Source organism: Ovis aries, chromosome 22 (genome assembly GCF_016772045.2).
Source record: "Ovis aries strain OAR_USU_Benz2616 breed Rambouillet chromosome 22, ARS-UI_Ramb_v3.0, whole genome shotgun sequence".
NCBI classification, from domain to species: domain Eukaryota; kingdom Metazoa; phylum Chordata; class Mammalia; order Artiodactyla; family Bovidae; genus Ovis; species Ovis aries.
The window spans coordinates 5,349,495-5,362,281 of record NC_056075.1 but is presented as its reverse complement, the minus strand read 5'-3'; the positions used below and the strand labels follow the sequence as shown (position 1 = coordinate 5,362,281).

The 12,787-nt window shown below is 32.5% G+C and overlaps 1 protein-coding gene across 1 annotated transcript in view; it reads right to left on the bottom strand.

The window, feature by feature from the left end:
• Positions 1–1,774: 1,774 nt before the first annotated feature.
• PCDH15 (protocadherin related 15) overlaps positions 1,775–12,787 on the bottom strand; it is a 1,094,267-nt gene continuing 1,083,254 nt past the window's right edge. Inside the window, exons 35-37 of the mRNA XM_060404607.1 lie at positions 10,656–10,726; positions 9,723–9,831; positions 1,775–6,072 (exon numbers count right to left, since the gene is read on the bottom strand). Of these exons, the coding sequence (XP_060260590.1) occupies positions 5,521–6,072; positions 9,723–9,831; positions 10,656–10,726 (732 nt within the window). The 3' untranslated portion in view covers positions 1,775–5,520. The remainder of the gene's footprint in view (positions 6,073–9,722; positions 9,832–10,655; positions 10,727–12,787) is intronic.

The window sequence follows — 12,787 nt, the reverse complement described above, 5'->3', positions numbered from 1 at the left end:
AAATTTAATGATTGATACTGATGGTAAATTCAGTAGCATAAATAAAGTTATATGACAAAAATCTATAAAAGCAATATTTTGATATGACTTTATATGAATTAAATGTCTATGTAACTAAAGTAAAAATTTAAATATGTGAATATTGGTTCATACCAACTGAATCAATGCCAATTGGTTCATTGATATTCAAGCTGGCTAAAATTTCATTTTCTTTCTTCATTGTACAAAGATCAATATTTTTGTAGAGGTAGATAATTCAGTATTCTTTGTAGAAAATGGCAAAGTTAAAGAAATCTACTGAGGAATAGATAGTAAAGAGAGTGAGAACACTGAGTCACAGATACTATATTTCCAAACTATCTTCGGTCAGTACTCTCATTTATGTAATCATGCTGTTAAGATTAAGAAAAAGCCTAGATTTCCTAAGCTAACTTAAGGCTAGATTTTGATCAACATCTCTTTCACAAGAAATTCAGAAGAGCTGCTACTAATTTAGTGTTTACCACACATGAAATGTATATTTAGGGGAAGTATTTAGAGTAAAATGGGACATAATATAGACGAAATTGCTCACTTTCATGCACACTGCTGAAGGCTCTCAACAGTCCTCTTGTAGCTCAGGCTTTGCATGATATTCATTAACAAATGCTTATTTATTTTCACTTTTTTTTGTTATTATACAAAAGCCCAAGTCATAGGGGAAACATTCTATAGATTTCTTTGATTTCTTTTTAAAAATACAAGTATTTTTCACTACTGCAGAGGAAAGATGTATTTTCCAATTACTTAGAATATCTACTAAGTGTAATAGGCCAACAAAATTTACACCGGTATTTAGCAAATAAAATATAATCTAGATATATTGTGAAGAATTTAAAAAATCTTTCTAATCTGCTATTCTCTTTTCCATCTCTGTATTTTATTATAGAGATAGAAAACTATGTTCAGATCAAATATCTGATATTATCTCTTAATTGAGGTGGACGTTATTATTGCCATTTCCTAACAGGGTAAATTGTCAAATGACATGCACAAACAGTGACAGAGGTAGAATTAACTCATTCTCTTTAATGTGATATTTTTATGGTGTGAGCATCAGAAACACAGAGATAAATAAAATTCTGTTCCATGTTATGAAGAGCAGAAGGGCAAAAGGCCAAGAATTAACTCTATGTTCAAGATAATATTTTTAGAAAACTTATTCTTCCCAATCCTGCTTGTGTGAGATAAAGACAGTTAAAGTTATTACATCCTCAGCTGCATTATGAGTTAAAGTAAGCTGCATGTATATAGGGAAATATGAGCATAGCTAGATAGGTGGGTGAATAGCTAGCTAGCTAGATAGATAGAAATAAAAATGTATAAATTATGAATCTGAAACCTCCAACTCAATCATGTTAAAGAGACATAATGTAACTTCATGTTGACTATACTTCTTGATATATTTATGTCATTTAGCATTTGTATGAACATGTTGACTGATTACATAAAAATATTAAAATCTAAGTGTTTATATGATTATACAAATTACTTTAAAAATAAATGGATAGGTGGAATGTTAGGAAACACATTCACTCTTCTTGGGACTTGATAACACATATACATGATTGAAATGCATAAGAAAGGATGATAGTTTAAAACACACATCATTTCTCTCCACTGTTCAAAGAGTTTTCAGAGCAGGACTTTGTATTATCAAACTAAAATGCTAACCATGTAAACAGGAAAATTGTTACTGATGTTTAGCCCCACCTGAAAGAATAATGAGAGGTCATTTCTTTTCAAATGGAAAAATTTATTTTTGAAACATTGTGTAGTAGGTAACAATGCATTTTTAACTTAAATTTTCTAATTCATGTTCTTCATACAGTAACATAATATTTGTTAAGGAAAAAAAGTAGGTATTTGGATAAAAGAAATTGGGAACATAGTGAATGTGCTGATAATTTTCCAAACTATAGACAGTTTTCAAATCTTCCATATTATACCCTTAACTTACCATAAATATAAAGTAGTCTGCAATGAAAAAATACCAATCTACAAAGGAAAGATTGTTATTATAAAGATCAAGGTCAATGAATGCAAAAATAAGAGAGGAAAAAATATAGAGTAAAGGAATCCATGTTATCATTTGAGAAGAGAAAGCAACTATCAATAAAAAATAGAGGTTCTCAGTATTATTTGAACTTATCTCTCAGCCTTATCGCTGTGTTATTCGCAGGCACCAGTGGGCATCTGCCCTGAGAACTGATTATTAGAAATTTCTGCCTATTTTCTATTTTACTAATTAATTGAAGTGGTATATAAGCCCCACTCGTGGCTGAAAGTGAAGCAGAGCAAGAGAAAAGGCAAGGCTTATGAAGTAAAAAAAAGTAAATGTCTTCCCTCAAGAATTGATATTCAATTTTTTTCTGGCTCTATAATACATAAACTCAATTAATAATATTTTAATAGTGGCTACCATATCCGATTTGGAAGAACCACTTAGCACATATAACATGGTTTAGCATTCCTGTTAACAACATGTTTTAATAACACGAACAACATATCACACACAAAATTCAAGGCAAACATTTTTTCTGTATTTAAAAAGATGCTTTTGGCCAGCCTACAGTTATCATTCAGTGACAACTCTCACAGTTTGTAATTAATGAAAAAGAGAAGTTGAGAGAGAGAGAGAGATTCGCATCTGTGGTTTGATGATATTTGAGTCACAAATGTCCTGTCAGTGTAACTCATTTTTCATTGTTTTCATTTTTTCATTCTTCCTCACCTTGCCCTTCATGCCCACAAGACCTTCTCATGAAATCAACAGGTTTACCATACAGTCACCTTAGTCTGTTCTCATCTTAATCAGCCGTTTCTTCTGCCTGATTGAAAGCTGGTACTGATTAAGAAAAACCACAATAAATTGCTATGTCCATCAAAGAAAAATAACTACCACTTTCTTTATAAACATTTGTATAGAAACATCACTTTCATGAAATATTCTTAAGTTTAAATATGCTTGGGTATCTCCCCTGGTTTCCGCAATTTTAATCCTGAGTTTTAAAGTCCTATCAAAGTTTCTATTCAATCAGTCCAGATTTATGCCGTTAGTTGGTAATGCTTTTGCTGCAGTACATACTTTACCTCAATATATACTGACCAAATATTTGATTTGGTTGCTCTGTGTACATACTGCTTATTTTTATATATGTCCACTAATTTAGGGACATATTAACTTCATGATTGATTTTACTGAAATGGTCAACTTGAAATGGCTGAAATATGTCTGTTAAGTACCTTGATTTCCTTGTAAAATCTGAACATTAAACTATAGTGATATCTCATATATCAGAGTATTAGTCTTCTGCCAATTTTAGATTTCAAGAACAATTCTCAGATCCCAACAGTGACCTTGAAAAGCTTCCTGGAATCACAAGACGTTTGCTTGAATTCACATACATTATCCCTATCTTAGGTTAAATGATTTTTTTGTTTCCAATGACAAGCAAAACAAAGAAAGACACAAACTTTCTCACCAGGAGATTTAAAGTAAGATGGAACATGAATTCTGGAGAGAGGAACAGTGACAAAACTGGTTAAATGTCACAGCCTGAAATTGGAGAAAGAAAAAAAGTATGTATCTATAAGGTATATGCAGAGAGAAAATCAGGATGCTAGTTGTGATGACTCTGGAACATCAGAAAATTGTTAACTAATTTAGTGACTTCTGATTGAGAAAGCTGGAAAATATGGTATGCTTAATATATCTTCTATCTGAAATATTTTATACTAAAAACAGTCACTTTGGTGTTTTTAAAGAGTAAGCCCTAGAGTTTAGTGGTAGGTACTTACTTCTAAAATTTAATATGCATATAAGCCACCTTGCGATCTTGTGAGAACATGGATTCTTGTTTAGCAGACCTAGGGTTGTGAGCAAGAGTCTATATTTTTAATAAACTCTGAGATGATGGTGATATGAGATGTTACTATATTTGATCTCAAAAGCTTTTTGAAATTAAACCATACTACTCATGTAAGTTGGTAAGTTTATGTTACATACAATTTGCTCCCTTTGGAAATAAGGAAATTGTATTGTAATAAACAAGTTTTAAAATATGAAACATACAGGAGGGAACTAGATAGTAATGCATTATTCAATCTTTCAACCATATAACAAGCATGCATGAGAAACTTTTATTGAAATCTGAACTTGGTCAATACTGTATAAAATTTGAAGTGAACTACATCTATAAAACACTAAATCATACTCAATAAAATTCTGAATTTTCTTATATTGTTTCATCTTTTTTACATCTAGAAAGAAGGCAGCACCCAAGGGAAGTTTTGGGGGCTTTTTCTGAAAGGATATTTTGTTTTCATTTATGTTAATGGTGAAACACTGTGCTTTGTTCAATGGTGAAAAATCAAGACTGTGTTCTTTGATTAAAAAAAAGGACCCAGGTAGTCATTTTCTGGTCTGTAATTTATGCACATAAGTATGTGCATTAAAATATTTTTAAAATAAACTGGAGCTGGGAAAAGTGAAATACTATAATACATGTGAAGCTATGGATTTATAGCTTTTATTAACATTTCACATATTATATAAATTCATGGCCCTGCCAAATTCCTTTACACTGAATTGATAAAACATTCATGTTCAGTAACATTAAGGCAAGACTTCTTTGTTCTTACTACAGCTTCCATACTGAAATTGTGGTTCTAAATGTATAATTGCCTGTTTGACTCTTTCTAACCTCAAGGAATTTTGCTCTGATGCTCCAAATAATTATTTAATATCTTAAAGTCCTACACTAACTTGCCTGTTATGTTTGGTATGGCTAAATGGTTTATAGAGAGTGTGTGTGCTAATCATGGAAAATTATAAATGCTATTTATAAGAAAGATATGACTTCAGGTGTTATTTAAAAGGTCAACATATACATATGTAAAAATTTGAAAACCTTTCCATTGGACAATAAAGAAAATAGATTCATGATTCTATATAATTTATAGATGATTCCCATTAAATATCAATTTGCAATTCAATCTTTCATTTAAAAAGTCAGGATGATATAGACAGCAACTGTATAAACCTGTTACCTGTAAAATCCTCTAATATAAATTTTTCCCATTTTTTATGAAAAGTACAATTCCATGTACCAAAACAAGTTCCATGAAGCTAGAGATGAAAAATGATCTATGTTAATCAACAAAATATAAATGATTATTTAGTAAATTATTTATTGTTTATTAAAATGAGGAAAAAAAAAGACCCAACAAAACAGCAAAATGTTTAAACGATGTTATACAGTGAATTGAGAATCTATCCAAAAAGATTTTTCTGGGAAGAATAATTAATTGATACAAATGTGAGTGCAAATCTGTCTCTTTTTAAGCTTCAAAGCCTATTGTTCAAAGTTGTAGCTTGTGTGCATGATATAAACCCCATATGTTGTTTTGTCAGTGACAATAAAAAGTACAGTTTATTAAAAACTGAAGAAAAATTAAAATAACTTTTTAAAAAATCAGTCACAGTTTTGTCATTGGTATATGGAGATTGTTCCAGGGACCCATCCAAAGCTCCTCTTCATCTGACTGCGTGTGGTCACTATGGAATTCCACAGCCTCCTTGATGTTCTTACTATCAACCATGGACTCCTGTTCAACTGTGCTTTTTAGCCTGTTCCCCAAAGACTTCACTGCCGTACTGTCAGTTCCCATGTGGCAAGGAGCAAATGTAACCAGAGTTGGCCTTGTGTTCATTTTCTCAGTAGAAAGTGGCCCCTTTGATAATGTGTTTAGGGGGACGTTCTCCTCATGTGTCACTGCCAACTTGTCTAGTTTCTTAAAGTGTCTCCCCAGTCGAACAGGGGAAGTAACTTTTAAATTATCAGTGAGGCAGGCTCGGCGGGTTCTCACCACTGAACCATTCTGTGCGATGTATATATTGCCATTGACATTACTGTGGATATTAGGATTCTGAAGACGTGTTCTCTGACATTCAGGAGCACTGTCTTCTCCAGTTGAGCTAGTTTCATACTCTCGATCAACAACTAACTTGATCATTCTTTTTCTTGCCCACTGTCAAAAAACAAAAAAAATGAATCATTATCAAAGGAATTAAAAGGGTAAAGATTACAATGCCTGAGAAATTCACAACCTTTGACAGAAAGGTATCAAAGGTAATAACTCAAGAGGTAAAGGGGAGAATCTTATTATCAATTACTTTTCCACAAATTCTTCATTGGTTTGAGAGCTTAATAATTTCTGAAGAAGATTGCTAGATTAGAAAGCAGACATTTCAGGAAGTACTTTTATCTTTTTAAGTAAAATTATTGATCTATCATTAAAAATGTATATTGGTTATATTTAAGTATCTGATCCATTGTTTTACAGTTGCTATACTTTTCAAGAAAGTTAAGTTGAAAGGAATACCCCTGTTTATTAGTATATTCTGTTCATATTAATACTTGCATTCCTAAAATTTGAAATATATTTTTAAACTTATAATATTCTAATTCCTAATTAACCCTTCATTATTAGCCAAGCATTTTGTATAATTTAATGCATTTAATCACTTGCATCTTGGTTTTCTGGTTCATCCCATTTAAATATATGTTAAAATATCTTCCCATCCTATACAGTTTATCTTGTAATACACAAAATAGAAAATTAATGATCGTAAATTTGCCTTTAGTAAGCAGCTGGAACACAATGGAAATTTTCACAATTTTATTTTAACAATCCACATTAGAAATTACAGGTGCAAAGGTTAAAAAGTACTTGGTTATTCTTGAAATAGTATTGCACTTTGGGGATATGTGAACTACCAACATGTTGCACTGAGTAAGCCATAATTTTGGATTTCCAGATTTATATTTCAAAATTATTATGTTATCTACCCCCCAAAAATGTATAGCCATTAAAATTCATTTTTTTCTAAATCCACTTTAATTCCTATCCACCAGAGAAAGGAACTATTAATAACTTTTGTTTTTAATTTATTTCATTTAAAATCTAATATTTGAAAATGTGAACTACAAATCTAATTGAACATGTTTATGATGTTTTTGATAATATGTTTGCCAGTTGAAATGTACATACACGCAAAAGTAGACTTGCAGAGATCTCATTTGTTGTAGCTTGTCCTAAGGATTTATGTTACAAAGATGGTATAAAGACCACTGCATATATTCATAAACTCATTCCAATAGCCAGAGCATCACTGGCAATACCTAATTCCACATTGCATTAACAGAAATCACATTATGAAATATTAAATATTGAGTAGCTGATTGTATGTCTTTTGAATTACTAATAGAGAGAAGATCAACCAGATTTACCCTAATATATTATAATATGCAAATCTATTTGGATAGCATATATAGCTGCTTCTCTGGCATGCTTCTAATCTTAAGTCGGATAAAAATCATAATCAATTTCCTCCCTTCAAATGTCATTTCAGAAAATGCACAGAAGGCACTGCACACAAGAGCACTCATCACTGCAAAACTTTCACCTACTGTGATCTCGTTTACAGTGCTGTGTTGTAACCTTCTGAGTTTGCTCCTGGAGACTTCTTGCTTGCGTATTTGCTTGGGTCATACTCTGGCACCTGAAAGCCCCAAGGACCTCCAGACTGACTTTCGCTACTACTGCTAATACTACTTGATTCTGACTCTTCCTCACTTTCAACACCTCCTTCCACTGAAGCTGATTCTGCACTGCCCTCCTCAGTGATGGCGCGAGATTGGAGGTCTGTTGGTTCTTCCACAGGGACCAGTTCACTTTTCTGTTCTGCTGGGAATTCCTCCTCTTCTTCCACCTTCAGTTCTTCTGGCTCTTCAGCTGGCTCCTTTTTTCTACCTTTGACTTCCTTGACGTCTTCAACAACAGGCCTTCTTCTTGCAATGAAAATATTTTTCCTTGCCTTTTCCCCTTCTGACTCGGTGGATTCTGACTCTTCTGATTCAGGGGTAGAACTTTCTTCCTCCTCAGAGGGTGTCTCTGACTCAGACTCCTCTTCCGTAGTCTCAGACTCACTGAACTCGGATTCCTCTTCGCTGTATTCAGTATAGTCACTTGAGGATTCCTCCTCTGATTCTATCGTGCTTTCTGTAGCTTCATCTTGGTCCAGAGTTAGTTTCAAATAATCTTTATCTTCTTCCTCAAGGCGTCGCTGCCACTCTTCCTCCTCAAGGTCAATGATGCCTCTTCTATCAGCCAGTCCTCTAACTTTCTTAAAAATCATGGGGAATATCCTGGCTCTCTTCCATGTTGTGTATGTTGGTTCAGCTGGGGGTGGCTTTTCAATAGTGACAACTACTTCTTCCTCCTCACTAGGCTCTCTAATTTCAACTTTTGGTTTGACTTTCTTTGCCTTTTCCTGAAAATCATGAAAATGCAATTGAAGTGTCAGCTGGGGAAAGGTTATGCTATGACCTTGTCCTATATAAGTTAAAGAGGAGTGAATCTACAGGGCAATAGCTTCATGCAAATTATAAAACTGTTTTTAGAGAACAATCATACCATTCCCTACTGTTTATCTGACTGCATATAGACAGAAGATGGTCAAGGACATAACCACTGTAGCTTATACATTATACTACCAAAATTTAAGGTTTTCTTACTTTTTCTTATTCAAAATTTATTTCTCACCTTAGATCAAAAGAGAAAGAAATAAATTAATCATTTCCTCTTCTCTCTCCCATTCTTAGACTTTGAATAGTGTTATACATTTGCTTTAACAAAATTTTAACCCATCTGGAAATTATGATAGCTTATCTGAATAGCTAATGAAATATTTGACTATTTTTAAAATGTTGACCAGAGTAAAACTACAGTGACATTAATTTTTTTGTTGTTTTGTTTTAAATATCTGAATCAGTATTCCAAATGAGGGCTTCCCAGGAGGCAGTAGTGGTAAAGAATCTGCTTGTCAATGCAGGAGATGCAAGCAACTCTGGTTTGATCCCTGGGTTGGGAAGATCTCTTGGAGTAGGAAATAGTAACCTGTTTCAGTATTCTTGTCTGGGAAATTTCATGGACAGAGGAGCTTAGCAGGCTACAGTGCATGGGACTGCAAAGAGTCACACACGACTGAGTGAGCACAGCACATTCCAAGTGAATATTTCAGGCAAAGTATATGGATTTGATATAAATGAATTTGTGGCAATTTAGACTTAAATGACATAATTCCATTAAGAATACTGGTGATACTTTATTTTTCTCTTATAATTAAAAGATGGAGATTGTACTTTTAATGATTTTTAGGTTTGCTAGACTATGTGGGAGCATTTTATTTTGCAAAATATTTTTTAACCTATTTGATTATAATATTACCATTATGGAATAACATTTAGAATTTTTTATTTTGGTTTTATTTCAAATTAATATTTTATATAATAAATTAAGTTTATATATAAATTGATGTCCTTCTATAGACAAGACAATGGAATGGCAAGTGTTATTAAATTTCTATGGAAAACAGGTACTAAATGAATAGGATTTTTGATATCTGAAACATTTTGTAGGCTGCTATTCAAATAGGGCTAAAAATATTCTTCTTGGAAGGTTAAGATAAAGTCACTCAGTCTTGTCTGACTCTTTGTGACCCCATGGACTGTTGCCTACCAGGCTCCTCAGTCCATGGGATTGTCCAGGCAAGAATACTGGAGTGGGTTGCCATTTCCTTGGAATGTTAACATTACATAATACATTATAGCAGTTACCTCTTCCTCCTCATATTCCTCTTCAGCTTCACCAACCACCTCACCATATTCCTCTGGTCCAGCCGGTGGTAACAAACGACGACGGCTTCCATATTGAGGCATTTCATACCTGTAACAGAAACTTACAGCTTTAAACATTTCTTCGTGTGATCTGTATAACTATGATTGATCTCTGTTTCCTTCTTTTTCTTCACCGATAAATCACCAGACTGGTACACTAGTTACAAAACCATAGGGAAAGAACTATAACCTGAGGACCAGTGACTTTTGCCTTAAGGTACCCTGGAATAACAAGAAAAGGAAATTAATCTTAAAATTTCAGTTTGAAGTTTTAGGAGAGATAAGTGTGAAGAGAAAGGAATATTTTTCTTAAACTGAACAATTTAAGGCACCAAACAAGGTCTTTCTGAAAGGTAGCTTATTCAGAACACAAACTCTAAGTTTAAATTTCTGCTTCAAATATGATATTGGATCATATTTATTTTGCTCTACTGTAGAAAACAGTTAACTTATGTCTGTAGAGATGACTTTTGAAATGCTCATTTCTGGATTCTAAACTGTGTTTTCTTATGAATTTCTCTTGGGCAAATCTTGAGGCTGACTGGTTAGATAAAATGTTAAATATCTCATATGAAAGAAATGGTGAGTTCAGGAATTGAGCAAATATGTTTGACTTCTATTCCTCATTTAAATAATTTGAACAATTTTATTGCATTTTTCAAATTGTAGTCAATATCAGTATAAACATCAAAACAGAATTCAATATAGAAAAAATGGTTAAACTTGATTGAAGCTAAAACTAGATACATCACTCATTTTCAAACATGAAATGGATGAAATGACACTTATAAAATGCTAATAATAATAATCCCTTAATAACACCTTATTATTCATAAAATATTAAGATACTGGATAAAAAATCTGAAGATGTACCCATGCTCATAACTGTAATAATCTTGTCCATATTCCTGGCCAGGATCAATTCCAGACTCCATGGATAACTCCTATTATTCAAAGAGAGAAATCACATTTGAAAATAAATTCTTATCACATTTCAGCTCAAAGTTTGTTTTCCCAACCTAGTGTTCGATGACTCTCAAAATGCTGCTGCCAAAATAACTTCAGTTACAAATGTTAAACATACTCAAACATATATATATAGTCTGTAGCTATTTTACACAAAATTAATTTATGTTATTAGAACTGGGGAGGGGGAAAGTAAAGTTTTTTGAATGGTAAATCTTTTAAAGATTACAGAGAAGCATATATCGTTCGTTTTTAGATATTTTTTAAAACTATCAATAGACAGTTAATAGTTCAACCTTTTTAACATATTATTAGTAGACTTTAGCCATGAAGAAAATTATAACATTATCTGTTTCATCATTGTTTCATCATCCTAATAACATTTTTACACTATCAAGAGCTCTTCGGTTCATCAAAAGCTATTCTTAAGAAAGAATTTGAAAATAATCATTTATATATTAATAAAAATGTGCTAATATGTGACATATCTTCAAGGATGATAATTATGAATTTAATTATTTTTCCTAAAAAAAAAAAAGAAAGAAAGGAAAGAAATTTGTCAGACCACAGGCCTTTTCAAGGTTTCCAATTCTAAATTCCAGACTGTACTGATTTTTGTCATTCTACACTTAATGGACAGATATTTTTTCCTGAGTCATACATATAAAATTAGCTTCAAATAACTATTAAATTCAGTTTCACTAAATTTCTCTTTTCATTTCTATGTTAACATTTGAATAAGTTGAACTGTCAAGGTTTTACCAAATTAATTGTCAATGAAGTAAGAAAAGGGAAGAAGAGTTTAGGTATCCACAGGAAAACCAGTGGAATATTGTTTCTAATATCATATACTATTTACAAGAACTAATTTTGTTGATCCACGTATAATATGTCAGGAAAACAAGTCCTCTGGGGATGCTAATGTATTACTTAAAAGTGTGGATATTCACAGCCTGCATGATTGAAAAGGAGCTAGCCTTCATTTGTGCTTTGTTTGGCAAACATCATTTTAAAAAAGTGATTAGTTACCCAATTTATAATCAGAAAATGCTATTAAAAATCTGGATTTTTGATTTCTTTCCAAAAATATAAAGATGACAGTGGGCTCATATTTTTATATGTCATGATTTAGTTGGCGGTATTTTCCCTACAGCAGTCATGTTCTTTCCTGGTCACTGCTGCGTTCTCAACCAGACTGTTTCACAACTGCACTCACAGCCGCAATAGGATGCCCCATTACTCTCTCTTCTACATTGAATAAACTCTATTTACTTACATTACCTCTCTAGATTTTTATGAGCTTGCAACCCCTCTACTAAATGTACTGTCTGTTGACTTTGCAGTTAAAATACTTGGTGAATTAATTGCAAAGGAATCCAGTTTTGATGTTAAAATGGATTCAGTTTACTCATAAGAAAGTTAAAAGGAATATGTGTGTGTGTGTGTTTGTGTATATCAGCAATACCATGTTGGGTAAGGGACATGGCACAACTGGAACTCTCATGTTCTGGAGATTATGAATTAGCAAAACCATCTGGGAAAGGTTTGGGAATAATATTGAAGGAAAATATACATATGTTTTTTCACAGAAATTCAATTTAGCTTAGTCTATGTTCCCAATATAAATATGTAAAATTGTGCATGAAAATACATAATTTATAACAGCCCCAAACTGGAACTGATACCTAAGGCCATGAGATAAACACACGGCTACATCACAGAATAGAGATGAATCTTCCTCACAGAATGATGAGCAAAAGAAGTCAGGTACAAAATGAAACATATGATTTGATGTTATCCTGCTTCTATAAACTTCAAAAACAGACAAACCAATTTGGGTGTTGCCAGTTAGGTGAAAATTTTTCTATTAGCAATAATCACACTTTGGATAAACCTCATTTGGCTACTGACAAATGGCTATATTTAGAAAAAGAACGCCTGCCATTTGTGATGACAACATGAAATGGATCTTGAAGGCATTATACTCAGTGAAACAAGTCAGGCATACAAAACTATATGGTATTACTTATATTTGGAAT